At 49.5% G+C, this 18,725-nt stretch overlaps 1 protein-coding gene across 1 annotated transcript in view; it reads left to right on the top strand.

Moving 5' to 3' along the window:
• The first annotated feature begins 122 nt into the window (after positions 1 to 122).
• tsc2 (TSC complex subunit 2) overlaps positions 123 to 18,725 on the top strand; it is a 19,831-nt gene continuing 1,228 nt past the window's right edge. The window contains 37 exon segments of the mRNA XM_068728900.1: positions 123 to 1,151; positions 2,383 to 2,551; positions 2,659 to 2,745; positions 2,852 to 2,962; positions 3,052 to 3,199; positions 3,344 to 3,461; positions 3,552 to 3,600; positions 3,847 to 3,972; positions 4,122 to 4,195; positions 4,306 to 4,432; positions 4,975 to 5,118; positions 5,246 to 5,383; positions 5,487 to 5,590; positions 5,685 to 5,766; positions 5,898 to 6,053; positions 6,230 to 6,349; positions 6,453 to 6,575; positions 6,661 to 6,767; positions 6,877 to 7,042; positions 7,205 to 7,327; positions 7,409 to 7,543; positions 7,680 to 7,869; positions 8,371 to 8,464; positions 8,588 to 8,690; positions 8,957 to 9,051; positions 11,145 to 11,285; positions 13,547 to 13,708; positions 13,804 to 13,962; positions 14,392 to 14,504; positions 14,707 to 14,949; positions 15,027 to 15,275; positions 16,663 to 16,820; positions 17,156 to 17,757; positions 17,961 to 18,039; positions 18,132 to 18,218; positions 18,302 to 18,488; positions 18,672 to 18,725. The exon segment at positions 18,672 to 18,725 is cut by the window's right edge and continues 86 nt beyond it. Coding sequence (XP_068585001.1) covers positions 2,417 to 2,551; positions 2,659 to 2,745; positions 2,852 to 2,962; positions 3,052 to 3,199; positions 3,344 to 3,461; positions 3,552 to 3,600; positions 3,847 to 3,972; positions 4,122 to 4,195; positions 4,306 to 4,432; positions 4,975 to 5,118; positions 5,246 to 5,383; positions 5,487 to 5,590; positions 5,685 to 5,766; positions 5,898 to 6,053; positions 6,230 to 6,349; positions 6,453 to 6,575; positions 6,661 to 6,767; positions 6,877 to 7,042; positions 7,205 to 7,327; positions 7,409 to 7,543; positions 7,680 to 7,869; positions 8,371 to 8,464; positions 8,588 to 8,690; positions 8,957 to 9,051; positions 11,145 to 11,285; positions 13,547 to 13,708; positions 13,804 to 13,962; positions 14,392 to 14,504; positions 14,707 to 14,949; positions 15,027 to 15,275; positions 16,663 to 16,820; positions 17,156 to 17,757; positions 17,961 to 18,039; positions 18,132 to 18,218; positions 18,302 to 18,488; positions 18,672 to 18,725 — 5,089 coding nt within the window. The 5' untranslated portion in view covers positions 123 to 1,151; positions 2,383 to 2,416.

The following is an 18,725-nucleotide window of genomic DNA, read 5'->3' as shown; positions in this document are numbered from 1 at the left end:
AACTAAAGTTAAATATTTATGTATTTATGTTAATACGAGTAAATATGCATGTGTTTATGTTAAGAGTAAATAGACATAATGAATGTTACATGATTAATTTAGATTAATACCATGAGGGCTTCTTGACAACGACAACAACAGAATTGTACAATTTAAATATAAAAATGTAAGATATTAGCAGTAGAGCTCACCGTGTTGCTCATGCTACTATGAGATATATATAGATATAAGTATGTATACCTTTATATTAATAAACTGAAATAAACCAGGGCATGCAGTGTGAATTGGTATTTTTAATTCTATTCCAAGCTTTAACTAAATTAAATAACTTTGATCTTCTAAACTTCTCTGCGAAATAGGACAATTTAAATAACGAGGCTCAGAATCACATCATTTAATAACAGTGAAGCACAACATGGCCTCTTCTGTTCCTGATCACAAACACACATAATCCACCAACAGACTCACGTATCAGGAGCACTGACGTGTTGTTCACACCAGGAGGGGTTGAAAGGTACTATTTAATCGTTTCTAACCATCCAGAATGAACGTGTCTCTCCATTCTTTTCACAGCAATACTTTAATGCATCTTGCTTATTATTATTATTTTATTATATTTAGACCATTAAACCAGTAACAACACAACTGAGGCTTCATAACAATACAAGAAGTCAGCTTGTTCCCTCAGAGCTCCACTCCAATGAGGAACCAACTTCAGCATCGTTAGCCTACGTAGTTAGCTGCCAGGTAACGTAGCCGTTGTGTAACGTTTTAGATTCGAGTAACGTACGACTTATTTGACTAGTAAGCCGTTTAGCGAGGACATTGGGACCAGAACAGATTCTTACTTTAGAGTAGATACTTTGTCATGGCCGATAAACTTAGAATAAAGGGGCGTTAGCATAGCTGGAGGGTTAGCTTGCTTGGAACTACATTTCCCACCAGTAAGAGTAGCAGCAGTGTTTTTAAAGGAAGTGCCCCTGTCACATCACTAGCGTGTCATCCGGTGTAGGAATGGAGGACTGAGCCTGAACGAGAACGAGCTTCCAGCAGCAAACAGAGTTCAGTCAATGGACGGACGCAGCGCGCTCTGTGGGCAGCGAACCGACGAAGCTGCTCAATGAGACCGGAAGCGACTCTTCTCCAACAAGGTGAGAGGACGTGGTCTGTGTGTTCAGAGCTGCCGGACCTGAGACCCTCAGAGGAACGCTAGCTCAGGACGGTGGACTGTAACGCGTAGCTAACGGTTCAATGGCGCCGCGGGGCATTTCTCCGAATTCTAGCGCAGAACGCTTCTGTAGTCACGTGTCTGCTCTGGTCGGAGGCCACCTTGCACCGACGTGGATGTTGTTGTTGAAGTGAAACAGAGCGGTCGTTGTTTGTCTGCTCCCCTCCTCCCCTCTGTCTCTGTCAAGTCCACGTGACAGCAGATCCTCCAGACCTGCCCCCCGAGTCTACACGACCTCAGCCCGGGACTCCAAACCTCTCTGCAGAGTAACACAGCGGTGTCTATGCAGCCATGCGTAGTGTAGCACGAGACTCAAAGACGGTGACATGCTGCCTCCACCTTGTGTTTGGTCCTGTGTCAGCGGCAACACGATATCCACCACACACACTCAGAGTTACAGGACAATAATATGATATATATATATGTGTATGTGTATGTGTGTATATATATATATATATATATATACCCTCATATGAGAATATATGATGTGTGTAAATGTATGATCATGGTTTAGTAGCTGCTCAATGCTCCTGATGAGTTAAATACACAGAACACATTTCACTATGTTGTGATAGATTCATTTCATCATGGATCATAATAATACCTTGATTTAAGGACCCAAAGAGAAGGTCCATAGAAATACTAAATGAAAACAATACATACAAACATACAGTAACACAAAAACAACTAAAACGTTATAATACAAAAGCAGCGTCTTTATAAATAACACAGAAATCAGCAAACAGGAGCAGCAGTGGCTTCAGTCAAAGCTTTGTGTTTCTGCTGAGCAGGTGGGCCGTAATATTATGTAATATTATATATATATATATATATATATATATATATATATACACTTAAATATTATTATAATTTACATACGTCTATATCGCAACTCCACGCTGTCTGAATGTCAGTGAATTTGGTTAAAACAGAGACGAGGGTGTGAAGACACACGCTCTCTGTTGCAGCTGTCAAACAGTTCTGAGCTGAAGTGATGAAGACTGTTCAGAGCCTGTTTGTATTTTGGGTGAATTAGCTCTACGTGCTTCATCTAACCTTTAAGGTATTATTAATAATAATAATAATAATATTGGCTTTAGTCATCCGCGCTCACTGATGCAACCCTTCCTTCGTGCGTCTTGCTCTTTGTCCAGGCAGCCGTAGACCATCGAGCCTCCAGGTCGGGTCATGAATAAACAACCGAGCAAGGAGAGTCTGAAGGACAAGGTGAAGGGGATCTTTGGGCTGGGACCCCCACGGCCCCCGAGCAAGCAGAGTGAAACCAGACCCTCTGAGTTTATCATCACGACTGACATCATCAAGGTGTGCAGAAGATGTTCTCGCACACTCGGACTCACCGTGCTTTTCTGTTCCCCCATCATGCTTTGCTCCGTGTCATGGCCTTTCCTCTTCGCTTTGGTGTTTTTCAGGAGCTCCAGCCGGACTGCGGTCTGAGCAACCGTGTTCGCATGATGAACCACGTCTGCGATCTTGCCAAAACCAAGAAATTTGAGGAAGTGAGTTTACGGTTGTGACTTTACAGCGGTGTGTGTGTGTGTGTGTGTGTGTGTGTGTTACCGTCTGTGTTTGTCTACTTCTGTGTGTTCTTGTGTGTTACGTCAGCATGCGGTGGAGGCCGTATGGAAGGCGGTGGAGGACATGCTGACTCCAGAGCAGCCACCGGAGGCCAGACATGCTGTCCTGCAGTTGCTGAGGGCCATTATACACGGACAGGTACATGGACACAATACGCACACGAGCAAATGTGAAACGTGAATATGGTTCATGTGGTTCATGTGGTCACGCTCGGTGTTTACCTGAAGGGGGAGCGGCTCGGGCCTCTGAGAGCCTACTTCTTCAAGGTGATCAGAGACTACCAGCCGTGCAACGAGGACCTCTCTGATAGGCTGGAAGTCTTCAAGGCCCTAACGGAGAATGGGAAAGACATCACCTACCTGGAAGAGGACATAGGTAAGAAGATGGTGGCGTTAGGTTGGGTGCTAGTTATGTGTTGAAGCTCCAGTGAACCGCTGTCGTAGTGATGTTTGTCATTGTTTCTTGTAAAGACATGACCTTCTACACCCCACATGTTATCTGTTGTCTCCTCTCCTCCAGCACGCTTTGTCCTCCTGTGGATGGACATTGGTCTCACCTCTGACTTTCTCCACGTTCTCGTGAATCTGGTGAAGTTCAACAGCTGCTACCTGGACCAAAATGTCTCCGTCATGGTCCAGTAAGTCTGACGCAGACAGACAGACAGACACTTCTGTTTCTCTTTCCCATAACATGTCGTTAACATGTTTGTGCTTGTTCTGTTGTGAAGGAAAATCTGTCTCCTGTGCAACAGAACGACATCTTCAACAGATATTGAGGTGGGTGTTTGTTTAGTTTGAACTTCTGAACCTCAGAGTTTAACTTTGTGTTCTTTCTTCTTCAAAGCACCGTGTTACACTAGTGCACTGCGTTCACATGAGGAAGGAGGTTGGTTTGTATTGAACGCTCTGAGGTGTGTGTGTGTGTGTGTGTGTGTGTGTGTGTGTGTGTGTGTGTGTGTGTGTGTGTGTGTGTGTGTGTGTGTGTGTGTGTGTGTGTGTGTGTGTGTGTGTGTGTGTGCGCAGGTGGCGCTTCAAGTACTGGATGCGGTGGTGTGTTACAACTGCCTGCCCTCCGACTCTCTCACCGTCTTCATCATCACGCTCTGTCGCACCGTCAACGTCAAGGAGTTTTGTGAGTCCTGCTGGAAGGTGAGAGAACGCGTACGCATATTTACACGCACACACAAACGCTCCTCTTTCTTTTCATCTGAACGCTCTGATGCTGAAGAACATTCCTCATAACCTCCTCCTCTGACTTCTCTCCTCTGCTGTTTGTCGGCTGCTCTGGGATTCTGCAGTTGATGAGGAAGGTGTTGGGGACTCACCTCGGCCACAGCGCCATTTACACCATGTGCCGCATCATGGAGGAGAGGTATTGAGCGCTTTAAGAGCTCGCGGTGCGTCGTATGTCGGTGCGATGGGGCTGTGGTTCTCCTGTTGCCTGTGTGTGTGTCTGTCTAACTACCTGCACCGTCCCACCAGAGTGTACAACGAGGACGCGCCGCTGTTGAGAGGAGCTGTGTTCTTTGTTGGGATGGCGCTGTGGGGCGCACACCGACTCCCCGCCCTCAAAAACACGCCGACTCTGGTTCTACCGTCTTTCTACAAGGTACAACTTATTCAGCCCTAGCAGGCGGGAGCTCAACGTTAACGTCTGATTGTGTTGGTATGAGGTTATAGTACTGGCAGAAATGGAATATAATATTCATAACCATGTTTTCATTAGTGTATAACTAAGAACCGTTAGCTTACCATGACCCTTCACGGGCAGCGGTGGTTCTGGTCGTGTTTAGCCCGGTATGTTCCTCCACAGGCTGGGAGAGGAGGCGGTGAGGCCACTGCATCGTAAACACATCGGCCCTTTTTAAACAATAGATCAGTTATTTAAATAGATGCAGATTCGTGTTCTGTGGACCGACGTATCGATCACTTGATCCATTGTTTCACCTTTGATGTCGTCAATGAATAATATACATTTAAGAACAGAGTTGTATCTTTTTGCTCCGTCACTAGAGTTTCCTCTGTTATCAGTCATGCTGTAGATATTTACAGCTGTTGAACAGTAATACAGTAAAGACACAGGCTGTACTTGATGCTATCAATGTAATAAATCAGTCGTAATAACTGCTGCATCTGACTTCTTCCACTCAGGCCATGTCGTGTGCCAACGAGGTGGTGTCCTATGAAATCGTCCTCTCCATCACCAGACTGATCAAGAAGTACGGCAAAGAGCTGCAGGTGGTCACCTGGGACATCCTGCTGGGAATCATAGAGCGCCTGCTGCAGCAGATCCAGGTACACACACACACACACACACACACACACACACACACACACACACACACACACACACACACACACACACACACACACACACACACACCAGTTGTTCTCTGACCGAGCGTCTCATCTGTCGTCACAGACGATAGGCAGTGCGGAGCTGAAGGCCATCGTGTATGAGCTGCTGACCACGGTGGAGGAGCTGTACGAGCAGAACGGGTACCACGGCTCAACGGAGAAGTTCTTCAGTCTGGTGGAGAAATGCGCTGACAAGAGACCCGTTAGTGTTCTTTGAGTTTCCATCCCTTTGGCGTCGCCCTGTGTTCTCATGTGGTCCTCTATCACACCGCTGCTGCTTCTCTAATCTTCATCTCCTGTGACAGGATGCATCGGTGCTGACCCTCATCTCATACAGGGCCCAGTCCATCCAGCCAGCCAAGGACGGCTGGATTCAGAGCCTTCACCGCCTCATGGAGAAGTTCTTCAGGTAGGACGCACGCAGAGACGACGGTGATGATGCACCTGGACTCCTCTATCACCCCGTCTCTGCTGTAATCTTTCCTCTTCTCTGTCTCTGACAGGAACGAGACTCGCAGCGTGATACGGATCAAAGTGCTTCACATCCTGTCCTTCGTTCTGAGTACCAACCGACAGCTTTACGAGGTCTGTACGCTCACTCGCATGTTTGCATCCTGACTAACTGTGGAGTCTGCTGTCACTGTATGTCTGTAACATGGATCTGTTGTGCACTGATGTGTGTTAAACCTCTTATCTTCTTCTTTGACTTGTTCCAGGATGAGTTGATTGAAATGGTGGTGATCCCCCAGCTCAGTGTGATCGCTGAAGACCGGGACCTCGCTGTCCGCAAACAGGCCACCCAGCTCCTGGTGGACCTCGCTGAGGGCTGCAACACTCATCACTTCACCAGCCTGCTGGACATCATTGAGCGGGTAGACAGACAGACAGACAGACAGACAGACAGACAGACAGACAGACAGACAGACAGACAGACAGACAGACAGACAGACAGACAGACACGTTGTCTCACTTTAACCCTGATGAGGTCATTTCATTCGGTCTATTCCAGCCTTGATGAGGTCATGTCAGTGTTTGTTTCTTTGTGCAGGTGGCCAGTCGCTCTCTGCTGTGTTCGGGGCCCCCAGAGGTTTCAGAGAGAGACCCCACAGCAGAGTCTCCTATGGAGGACGTCAGGACCGCTATACTGGGCCTGCTGGAAATCCTGCAGGTACACACATGAGGGCTGGATTCACAAAAGTGACTTGAAGTTTGATGTTAAGAAGTTTAGAAAGACTCTGGTGAGTGATCTTCATCGCTCTCTCTCCTGGCAGAGCAAGCTGTACAGCCTACCAGCCGGTCACGCCAGTCGCGTGTACGAGTTGCTGATCAGCCACCTGCAGCTTCACTACAAGAACAAGTACTGTTCAGCTATCGCATCCAGTATTAGACTACAGGTATGGGGGGGGGGGTGTGTATCTCTTACTCCATTCATTCGTACATGCACCTTTTGTGTCTTTTAACTCTGATCCTCTCCTTCAGGTGTTTGACTTCTTCCTGATGATGCGAGCAGACTCTCTTCACCGTCTCGGAGTCCCCAACAAAGACCGAGCCATGAGGTTCAGCCCTTACTGCTACTGCGACACCGGGTGAGGACGCACACGCGGCTCTGAACCGGCGTCTGGTTTGGCTCGTTATAATCCGGTCCACTAGATTTGAGCTGTTGTTCTGAGTCGATCGTGTCCGTCGATGTTTCAGGGAGCCAGAGAAGCGAGCGAGTGAGAAGAAGCCTGCAGGTTCAACGTCTCCTCCCGCTGGCAGCCCTGCTCCGCCCACTGCTCCTCCTGCTTCAACGGGATCAATACGCTCCGCCTACCTGCCCTACGCCCCGGCCTTCAGCGTGCTCCTGCAGTGCCTCAAGATGGTACACACACAATCATTGTATCCAACTCGCAGATCAGCTACAGTGTACAGAGTAAATAACGGGAGGTTTATTCCCCTTTGCAGCTGATCTCAGAGCCACTGGTTCCAGTGACCTCCCTGCTATCTTTAAATGCATCACATATGGTTCGTTCTTCTCTCGTAGGAGACCGACTGGAAGGTGCTGAAGCTGGTTCTCGACAAGCTGCCTTGGACGCTGCAGTACAAAGTGCTGCTGCTCACGTCCCCTTGCAGCTTGGACCAGCTCTGTTCTACGCTCTGCTGCATGGTAGAACACGTCTGTACACGTGTGAATTTGCTAAACTTACTATTTTGTAAGTTACTCATTTCTTTCTCTGCATGCTCGTAGGTGACGGATCGGCTGATCTCTGAGCGTTTGAAGAAGACTCCAGAGGGGTTTTCTCGCACTGATGTTCAGTTGGCAGTGGTTCCTGTCCTCACAGCGATCACCTCCTACCACAACTACCTGGAGCAGTCGAGACAGGTACCACACACACACACACACACACACACACACACACACACACACACACACACACACACACACACACACACACACACACGGAAGCAGTTATTTCCATGCTGGAATGTCTTCAGTTCGTTTCCTTTCCCCTCCACAGAGAGAACTGGTTCAGTGCCTCGAGACCGGCCTCATCTACCGCTGTGCCAAGCAGTGTGTGGTGGCTCTCACCATGTGCACCGTGGAGATGCCTGACATCATGATCAAGCTCCTCCCCGCGCTCATCGTCAAGCTCACCCACATCTCTGCAACTGTTGCCATGGCGTCTCCTATGCTGGAGTTCCTCTCCAGTGAGCACCAAAAGCTTTTCTGAAAACCTCTTCAGTGTTCCTCTTCAGTGTTCCTCTTCAGTGTTCCTCTTCAGTGTTCCTCTTCAGTGTTCTTCTTCAGTGTTCCTCTTCAGTGTTCCTCTTCAGTGTTCCTCTTCAGTGTTCCTCTTCAGTGTTCTTCTTCAGTGTTCCTCTTCAGTGTTCTTCTTCAGTGTTCCTCTTCAGTGTTCCTCTTCAGTGTTCCTCTTCAGTGTTCCTCTTCAGTGTTCCTCTTCAGTGTTCTTCTTCAGTGTTCCTCTTCAGTGTTCCTCTTCAGTGTTCTTCTTCAGTGTTCTTCTTCAGTGTTCCTCTTCAGTGTTCCTCTTCAGTGTTCCTCTTCAGTGTTCTTCTTCAGTGTTCTTCTTCAGTGTTCTTCTTCAGTGTTCCTCTTCAGTGTTCCTCTTCAGTGTTCTTCTTCAGTGTTCCTCTTGTTGGATGTTCAGGGTCGAGGTGTTTGGTTGATCCTTCTGTTCTGTGTCGTAGCTCTGGTACGTCTGCCTCATCTGTACGCCAACTTTGTGGCTGAGCAGTATGTCAGCGTGTTCGCCATCTCTCTACCCTACACTAACCCTTCCAAGTAAGTACACACACACACACACACACACACACACACACACACACACACACACACACACACACACACACACACACACACACACACACACACACTGACCTGTTTGTTTTTGTCCGTTTCCGTCAGGTTCAACCAGTACATCGTGTCTCTGGCCCATCATGTGATCGCCATGTGGTTCATACGCTGCAGACTCCCGTTCCGCAAGGACTTTGTTCAGTACATCACAAAGGTCTTCCTCCTTATTCCCCCTTATTGGCTCATTTATGATAGACGTATATATAGACGTACAAATACACATGTAAATAAGCGAGACGACACAATACTGAGAGAAAGTACCAGAGCATAAATCAATCAGCAGCTTCATGTAACTTCAGTGTGTGTGTGTGTGTGTGTGTGTGTGTGTGTGTGTGTGTGTGTGTGTGTGTGTGTGTGTGTGTGTGTGTGTGTGTGTGTGTGTGTGTGTGTGTGTGTGTGTGTGTGTGTGTGTGTGTTCAGGGTTTGCGGTCCAACGCCCTGCTGCCATTTGATGACGGTCACGAGCAAAGTTCCTTTCGTGCCCGAAGCACCAGTCTCAATGAAAGGCCCAAGAGGTAAAGCATATGTATACACACACATCCAAACCAGCCGCCCCACACACACACACACACACATCCAAACCAGCCGCCACACACACACACACACAGCCCGTGTGGCCGTCGTTGTGTAAGAAGAGGGTTCGGGTCTCCGAGGTACCGGGTGACTCAGCGTGACGGCTGCTCTCAGGCTGCCATGGTGATCGATCATTAGTGTGTTTTATTTATGGGGGTGGACAAAATGACAGGAACACCTGTATAATCTGATCTAATGCGCTCTGAGGCAGCAGCCCTGCAGTGCAGTGATTGAAGCTGTTGTGTTATATTATCCAGATGTTTGTGTCACTGTGTCCACCCCCACCTGTAGCACACGCTGAGCGTTAGCATCGGGAGAGAACCGTCTGGTGTTCTCTGTGCTGCCGTCACGTCTCACCGCCTGTTGTTCTGACCGTAGTAAATACAAACGGTACACTGACACACAGAGGTGTGACGAAGCGCTTCTCATCCTCATCTGTACGCGGTGTGAGTGTTTGTCGTCCGTGTCATCATCGCCCCGATGAGCTGCGATAAAAGCATCCGAAGGAACTCTCTACCCCACGGAGCGGAGGTGATCGCAGAGAGAAGCACTGAAGTTTAACCGCTGAGACCCGGCAGACTAACTGGACTGTGTCCGGCCCGCTGTGTACCAACGCTCTGTAACGGGCTCAGCCGTGTTCCCCTGTTGTCTGGACCGGGACCTCTAGGCGATAAAAACACATCACTGTGTATTCACGTCTTTTTCATACAAAAGAAGTTCTTAAAAAGAGGAATTATCCTCGTTGAACTGATCTGTCCACAGTGGACTCCTGACCCAGAATAAAGTCATCTGAGACCGCTCTACGCTCTGCGGGACCGTTCACTAAAGAATCTATTTCACTGCTTTCCCATTTATATTCGTATCTTTTGGCTTTTTTTGCCCGGAGATTGCAGCCTTTTAACAAATCCCTCCTCCTCCTCCTCTGTTGCACCTTTCTCCCCAGAATCCCCTCAGTCTTGTTTGGGTCGCTCACTCCTCCTGGTTTAAAGGAACTCCTAACAGCCTTTCTGTCATTGCAATCAAGCGCTCTCCCCGTTACAGCTCTCCATAGTGATACACGGTGCCTCTGCTAACATCAGTTCCTGCTGATCTTCCATATAACACCTTCAGTGGTCCACATTGTGTCGTCATTCATCCGGCGATCTGGCCTCCTGCTGCTCATGAGCCCGCTGTTGGTTGGAGGTCTGCATGTCTGATATGAATAATTTAATATCTAGCTCCGTCCTCTCATCAGTCCTCTTCAGAAGATACGGTTATGGGACATTTTGGTTTTCCAGAAACCTTGATTACTTTTTTAAATCTGTTACAATAAACACAATAACGGCCTTCGTTGGTGTATTCAGTCCAGACCTGCAGCGCTCCGGCCCTCAGGCTCAACCCAGCGTTTCATTTTCAGTTGGATGTTGTTTGATCTTCCATGTGTTCGGGCCTGTGCTGAGTCCATCCCTACTCTACTTCTCCTGTACGAGTCCTCGGCTTCACTATGTACCTGCTGTGTGAAATGATGTTTATTCTGTTGCTCTCCTCAATACTTTCTGTGTCTTTTCATTTCTGAGCAGCAGAAGTGGTCTCTGCTGCTGCTTGTCTGTGTTCCCTTTATTTTATTTTTAAATCTACTTCTTACTCCGCTCTCCTGTGATCTGATTCATAGTGTTCACTGCTGTTAATTTTCACCTTCTTTTTGTTTTCTTTCAATTCTTCATTTGACCCCTCCCCTGCATCCTGCGATTGGTTGCGTTGTGGTTTTGGGGGGTGGTCGTGTCATCCTGGATTCCTCGTACTGCTCCTGGCCCCTCCCTCCTCCTGTGATCTCTTTGTGCCCCCCCCCCCCCCGACTCCTGCGTGCCGTGTGCCCTTTGCTCTGGTGCCAATTCCTGCTGTCTCCTGGTTCACCCCCCACCCCCCCCCCACCCCCACCCCCCGCACTCCAAAACCACCCTCACGATGACCCACCCCCTTACTGCCCACCGCTACCATATCGTCGACCCGGGCCCGTTCCCCTCGCCGTTTGCCACGGGTACTCATCACCGCCCAGTCTGCGGGCGGCAAAAGTGGCGAAGGCGGCAGCGGCGGTAGCCAATAGCAGCAGCTCTCCAGTTAAAGAGCTGAGGGATCTGTCGGCCATGGATGCATTCCGCTCCCGCAGCATCAGTGTGTCCGAACACGCGGTCCGCAGGTTAGAGAAGATCCTTCTGGGTAACCCAACAAAAACAACAACCCAAACACGTGTGGCTTCCTCCTCTGGGATGGGCTGTAGGGTCATTGTCTTGCGGGTCCGTTTGGCGGGCGGTGGGTGGTGTGAAGCCAGGGACTCCTGGAGCGGGTGGTGCATGCTGGAGGAAGGTGTGTGTGTGTGTGTGTGTGTGTGTGTGTGTGTGTGTGTGTGTGTGTGTGTGTGTGTGTGTGTGTGTGTGTGTGTGTGTGTGTGTGTGTGTGTGTGTGTGTGTGTGTGTGTGTGTGTGTGTGTGTGTCTACCTTTTGGTTTGTTTTTGGGCTGCTATCAAACACATGCTGCTTCAGGTTTTGTTTTCATGGTTTGCTTTTGCATGCACTGTTTGCAGAGGACAACATTTGTTCTGTTTGATTTTGCTTTAAGTTTAGTTTGAATGTTTTGTAGTTTTGCTGGGTGTATTGCTGACTGGTGTTGATTGGCCCAACAACAAATGAATGGCAGGAGGCAGAGACAACAACCGCACCTCCAACTCTCCTCCCTTCTCCTGGTGGGAGGGCGGTGATGGGACAGCGGCAACACAACGGCAACACAACGGCTTTGCTTACTCGACATTTTTTAGTTTTTGCTCCACTGACAAACACACACTGCGCTGCTCAGACCATGGAAATATCCTAGTGTGGCATTTTAAGAACAGCTGGGTGGATTTGAGCTTTTAAATGTTTGATTTCAGACTCGAGTCATTCTCTCTCACACACACACACACACACACACACACACACACACACACACACACACACTTCTCTTCATACCTTCATGCTCTGTCTATATGTCTCTGCTCGTCAGATGATCTAACATTGCAGTTGGGAGACGTGTCTGCAGTGCCACTATATTTAAGGTGTCATACCCCTCCTGCCCAGCAGACGGCAGCAGAAGCCCAGCGCTTTAAACCTCTAAAGTCTTCAGTGTTTTTAATTCAGAGTGACATGAAACTTCATCACGCTGAACAACTGCAGTGTGGATCTGTTGAAACTGCTAAACGGATCAGATCTGCTCTTCAGACAACATGACCGTGTTTTAAGCTGTCGGACTTTAAGGTATATCAGCTTAACTCCAGATGTGAAGAAATGACCCCGAACACATCTAGTCTTCTTGTGTTGTGACGCTCGTACGTTTCTTCTGCAGCTGCATTAAAAACAGCAAAGCCTAATAAATTCCATCATATTCAGCTTTCGCTTCAATGGTTTGAATGAAACCGCCTGATGTGTGATGAACAATGTCAGAGCAGTGAACAAACCACACTCCTCCTTCAGCCCTGAGAGTGTCATGGTCATGTTGTTTGGAGTGCCACTAGACATCGAGGTGAAACGTGAATCTGTGCAGAAGAATGTGAGTTCAGACTGTGGTGTCGTGGTTCATTCACACACTGGGACTTGGTCTGAGTGAGAGCTTTCAGCTGTACACAGTCTTACGCTGACTTGAGATGGTTACAGGACAACAAAGGCATGGTTCTCTCTCTGTTCTTACGTAGCTGTCTTCTGTCGCATTAGTTCCTTTGTTTTCTTTATGAGGCCGAGGCATGAAAACGCTCCACCTTCCTTCTCTCCTCCCCACAGAGATGAACAGACGTCACGGTCGGGCTCAGTCGTCCCGGAGTTGTTGTAAATTGCTCATTTGGAGAGTCTTTACTTACCTTCATTTTGAAGTCTCCCTCAAGGCCCGATTGAGCCCGACTGAGACTGATGTTTACACCCGTAAAGGTGCTTTTAACCTGATTTGCCGCTCGAGCGCACGGTAATGGTTGTTGTGGATACAGAGAGGTGCAGCTCGCTCTGCGTTGATCACTAATCAAGAGATTTGGCTCCAGCGAAGACGTTAGTTTGCAGTTAAACGCATTCACTCACACACAGCTGCTGCCTGCTGGTGTCTCTGTGGCGTATTTATCATCACAACGTGTCGCAACGCAGCTTATGAAGCCACTTATACCGTGTGTGTGTGTGTGTGTGTGTGTGTGTGTGTGTGTGCTTAAGAAAGGTTATCCGTTCATCTGTTGGTGCATTTGCTCATACAGACGGGTGGATGCATTGTGCTGCATGTGATACTAACAGAGGCGTTGGTGGTTTTTGTGTCGTGGTGCTTTCCTCTCTGTGTCTGATTATCCTGATCCTGCATGTAACTGTGCACTGATTACACGTTGAACTGGATCTAGAGCCTGCCTCCCTCCTCCACCTCTGTCCTCTTAACGTTCTCTCCGTTTCCTCCTGCAGGATGCACACCTCCACCACCACCTGCAGTCTGGGCTCCGCCGACGAGAACGCGGTGACTCAGGCAGACGAGGGGCTGAAGACCGTCCACCTGGAGCTCACAGAGACCTGTCTGGACATGATGGCGCGATACGTCTTCTCCAACTTCTCCGCCCTGCCCAAGAGGTGTGCAACGACTTACGTTTCTCCTTCAGTCCGTGTGTTTGTGTGGTGGTTGCCGCTTTGCAACGGTGTGAACTTTATCTCTTGTCTCCTCTCAGGTCTCCCATCGCAGAGTTCCTCTTGGCGGGGGGGCGCAGTATGACCTGGCTTGTGGGCAACAAGCTGGTGACCATAACGACCGGAGGCGGGGTCAGAACGCAGGCGCTGCTGGGCCTCGACATGGCTGAACGCCTGGGAGGAGGAGGGGAGATGACGAGGTGAACTAGTGTTGATGTTTAGTCCTGACTCGCATGAACTTTGGTCCAGATGTTCTCGTTCCCTGGAGGATGAATTCTAATAACTTTAGCCATTCCTTGATTTTTCATTAAGCGCCATCATCAGGTCAACAGGTCAACTTGTCCAATACTCTGGTTTACTAACGACATACCCATCAGCCTCAGGTGTCCTTTGTGTTTAGTGCTACCAGCAAACATTAACATGCTGAACTAAGACGATGAACACGGCAAACATGACATCTGCTCAGCATGAACATGTTAGCGTGAACATGTTAGCGTGAACATGTTAGCGTGAACATGTTAGCGTCGTATTTGTGTGAACGTTAGCATCTAGCTTGATGCACCGCTAAATGCACTTCACGGAGCTGCTAGCATGGCTGTAGTTTGAGTCTGTTTGATCCGGTCCTGCAGGTCAGATCCGTCTCTTCACACCCGGATCACCAAAGAAGCTCCGGCCAAACTGGAGTCACAGTCGAGCCAACAGCACAGCAGAGCCACACGCATCCGGGTCCGCTCCATGTCAGGTAATGACTGTCCAGCTGCTCGACGGGTAACATCCCACGATGCACCACCTCATTATCATTTCAGACGTCGACTGTGGGTTTGAGGTTTGAGGGACAATACTAAAACTATACAAACTTGTTTTGCATGATAATTGCAGCCAAAATGTACCAAACCACAGCTGACGGGACTGATGTCCACGAGGACCTTTCTCTCTCGTTGCAGGTGGCCACGCTCTTCGTGCCGGTCCTGCTCAGAGTCTCAGTCCTCTGGTGTCTCCCTCTGAGGGGGAGCTAGCGGCGCCACTCTCCCCCCCCTCTGCCTCCACACTGGATGCTCTGGGTCCTCCCTCCTCCGCCTCTGCTGCTCCGTCGGCTCCTCCTCCGCTCAAAGACAACCCCAGCCTGGCCGAGTTCATCCCCATGCTCACACAGGGCTGGGCAGAGATCTTCATACGGAGACCGTCTGGTAGGCAACCGGCACAGTACCACATTAAAGTGACAAAATATGAACGGCAACGTCAACAGATGGTCTACATCACACAGGCAACACAAGCTGGCTGATGTGTCTGGAGAACCCGCCCAGTCCGTTCTCCTCCGAGCTCGGCAACATGCCTCTCCAGGAGCTGTCCACTGTCCTCATGGCCATGGAGGGAGTGAAGGAGCCTCCTACCCAGACGGCCAGCGCTCCTGCCAGCACCGCTGCTCCGGTACCGGCCCCGGTCTCCGAGCCGCTAACCCAAACACAGGGCGGCGCTGGAGCGAAGGCGAACCCGATCCAACGCTCAAACACTGGTGGGTAACCGGGGAGAGACGGCTAGAACGACCCAGATGGTGTGTGTGTGTGTGTGTGTGTGTGTGTGTGTGTGTGTGTGTGTGTGTGTGTGTGTGTGTGTGTGTGTGTGTGTGTGTGTGTGTGTGTGTGTGTGTGTGTGTGTGTGTGTGTGTGTGTGTGTGTGTGTGTGTGTGTGTGTGTGTGCGCGCAGGTTAGTGCAGGTTAACTGACCCAACATGTTAAGATCACAACAATGTCTTGTGTTATCAGTCAAACAGAACCTGAAGATGATCTGTAGACCGGCTCGGATGAGCTCGGGTCATTGATCGTCAAAGTTCACAACTTTGTTGTGCTTTTCGTTTATCAGACACATTTATGTTTGTGTTTTTTCAGTGATGTCGTGTTTTGTGATTTTGTTAATTTTCTCTCCTCTGGGGCTCACCTGCCTCCAGTTATCATCCTTTATTTACCTCATCCATCCATCGTTCTCTTTTATTTACCTCATCCATCCATATTTCTCTTTATTTACCCCATCCATCCATTCATCCATCCATCCATCCATCTTTCTCTCTCTCTCTCACTGCCTTCAGAGAGTTCTTCCCTGGTTCTGATTAGTTTGTTCTCATGTTCTTTCCATCCTCACCAACATGGTTGTGATTGGCTCCGGTGTGTTATGCGACCTGTCCTCCGGTGTCCCGACCGCAGTGGACGGCTCTTTCTGGTCTCTGGGTTTGGGCTCCGCCCCCCCAGGTCTTCCGGTCCCCGGCAGGTTGCACAGGAGCATTTCCTGGGCAGGTACCATCCACCACGTGTGTGCCCCCCCCCCCCCCCCCCCAGAAAACTCCTGGTGTAGTTTAATTCTTCTTACTTGCACAATCCAGAGGTCTGCCAGCTCAAACTATCACTGTCATTACATCCCTTTACGCGTTTCCATGTTTTCAAGGAATAGTTTGACATTTTGGGACAGTGTTGACAGTTGGAGATGTGGGGCTTCGTCTGGGCTGCTGTTGCAGCAGCTGCAGAGCTTTTGGGCCGAGATAACCAACCAAACGGCTGCATGTGTGTTGATGGAAGAATTAAGTAAATGATCCAGTGAAGGGTAGATCTGTCTGTGTCTCCCGCTGTTCTCTGGACTCGCTGTAGGTCATAATCTTAATGTCTTTTATCTGCATTCATGTGTGTTTGATCAGTGTGGAAACATCTGGTTCTGTGTCATGTGACCACGATTCATGTCACTCATTTTGTACTCAACTAGAAGTTTAGAGGGAATGTGTGTGTGATGAAATCATTGATGTTTGTTGTGGGAGTCTTGCGTTTGCCTTTTCTAACTCTGTGTGTGTGTGGGGGGGGGGGGGGGGGTGTGGATCCACCAATAACCCACTTGCTTGTTGCTGTGTCCTGCTGTAGACTCTGCTGTGGTGCCGGAGGAGGGGTCAGGAGTCACCGCAGCACACACCCCGTCTGATTGGCTGGAGAGCGAGGAGTTTGAGCCAATGACGTCGGATCCCATCTTCATGTCTGCCGACAAGTTCACAAAGACCCCGCCCCCTGGAACGCTAAGCAGGGTGGGTAGTAGAGCACAACGTGTTATAAATCCCGCTCAGGAAACCACGCCTGTGTCTCGTGTTGACTTGAACCTACGGCCGAGTTCTGCTGCCGCCTGGTGACTGATACGCGTTCATTCACACGGCTTTGTTTGGCTGCACTGTCTCGACAAGACCTGTTGTTTCCTCATCAGCTGATGAGAGGGTCATTGTCTCCTACTCTCATGTAGAAGTAGGTTTAATAAAGGGAATGCCTTAAAGAACCATTCTGTGCTTTTGCATGTTTTTAGCAGTTAGCTAATCAGCCTAAACCCTCAGGAACAGTACAATCAGCTCCTCTAATCTCTCTCCTGCAGTCCTCCTCAACCTCCAGTCAAGATGATGAAAAGTCAACGCTGGAGGAAGTGAGCGAGGGAGCGATTCCAATCGATCAGCCCATTCTGGGACCGTCCACCCCAGGCAGCCAGGGGCCCGAACTTCCCTTCCAGACCCACGCTCAGTCCCAGGGTCATGGACTTAACAAGTCTAGCTCCTCCCCGGAGCTCCAGACCTTACCAGAAGCATTCTCCAAGGCTGCTATTGAGTCCGACACTGCGCCGGGAGACGCGTCGTGGCCCAAAGCGCCTACAGACGGCAAGCCTCAGCCCCAGCAGCCCCACATTGAGAAAGAGAAGGTGGAGGGAAGCACAGGAGGGGATGCCCTGGGAGGTCAGAGTCAAGGGAGTAGTGAAGGCCCCGGTGTGGTGTCCTCTCAAAGTGGAGGGGCGAGGATGAGGTTGGAGTTTCCAGCGCCGGCGCAACCCGGGCCGATCTCCCCGAGCGGAGGCCATCGACCCCGGGGTCACACCATCTCTGTGTCGGCTCCCTCCTCCAGGAGGGAGAGGAGGACGGAGAGGGACTCGTATCACAGTAGACCTGGACCCAGCAACACCGAGAAGATCTCTGGACTGAGCCCCAGGTAAGACAAGACCTGCTCGAACTCTCAATGTCAAGTCACACGTCACATCAATACACATCCGTCCACAGTGCAGACACTTCATCGGAAAACGTCCTAGTATAACGAAAAACAAATCTAAAAACGTCCTAGTATAGTGTTGAAATGAAAAGGTTATTAAAATGTACGCTTTAAAATGACAGCATGTCTTCTTTGTCTCCGTTCAGCTTCGTGTTCCTCCAGCTGTACCACTCTCCTTTCTTTGGAAACGAAGCGAACAAGCCTCTGCTGCTGCCCAAAACTCAGGTAGGTTGACTCTACGGCTGACCTGGAGTCTGTCACAGAGTTCTGTACAGAGTTCTGTACAGAGTTCTTTACAGTGTGTTTTCTCTGTGCAGGTGATTGACCGTGCTGTGAAGGTCCTGGACCAGATGCCTCCTTATGACACACATAAGATCGGAGTGGTGTTTGTCGGCGCCGGTCAGGTGAGAACACCAGAACGTGGATTCACTGTCCTGTGTGAGATCACCCCCACGCTACCTGACTTCACCCTGTCCACTGTCTTCAGGTCAGCAATGAGGTCGCCATCCTGTCAAACGAGTACGGATCCAACCGCTACGCTGCCTTCCTGACGGGCCTGGGCAAATTGATCCATCTGAAGGACTGCGATCCAGACCAGATCTTCCTCGGAGGACTCGACCAGTACGGAGACGATGGAGAGTTCACCTACTGCTGGCATGATGACATCATGCAGGGTGTGTGTGTGTGTGTGTGTGTGTGTGTGTGTGTGTGTGTGTGTGTGTGTGTGTGTGTGTGTGTGTGTGTGTGTGTGTGTGTGTGTGTGTGTGTGTGTGTGTGTGTGTGTGTGTGTGTGTGTGTGTGTGTGTGTGTGTTCACGATCATTTAGTCATTCTTTGTTATCGTTGGAATCTCTGCAGCTATCTTCCACATCGCCACTCTGATGCCTAACAAGGAGAGCGACAAGGGCTGCT

This window comes from Cebidichthys violaceus, unplaced genomic scaffold (genome assembly GCF_023349555.1).
Source record: "Cebidichthys violaceus isolate CVI_PGR_0920_01 unplaced genomic scaffold, fCebVio1.0.p SCAF_44, whole genome shotgun sequence".
NCBI classification, from domain to species: Eukaryota; Metazoa; Chordata; class Actinopteri; order Perciformes; family Stichaeidae; genus Cebidichthys; species Cebidichthys violaceus.
This window is presented reverse-complemented; position numbering and strand designations above follow the sequence as displayed.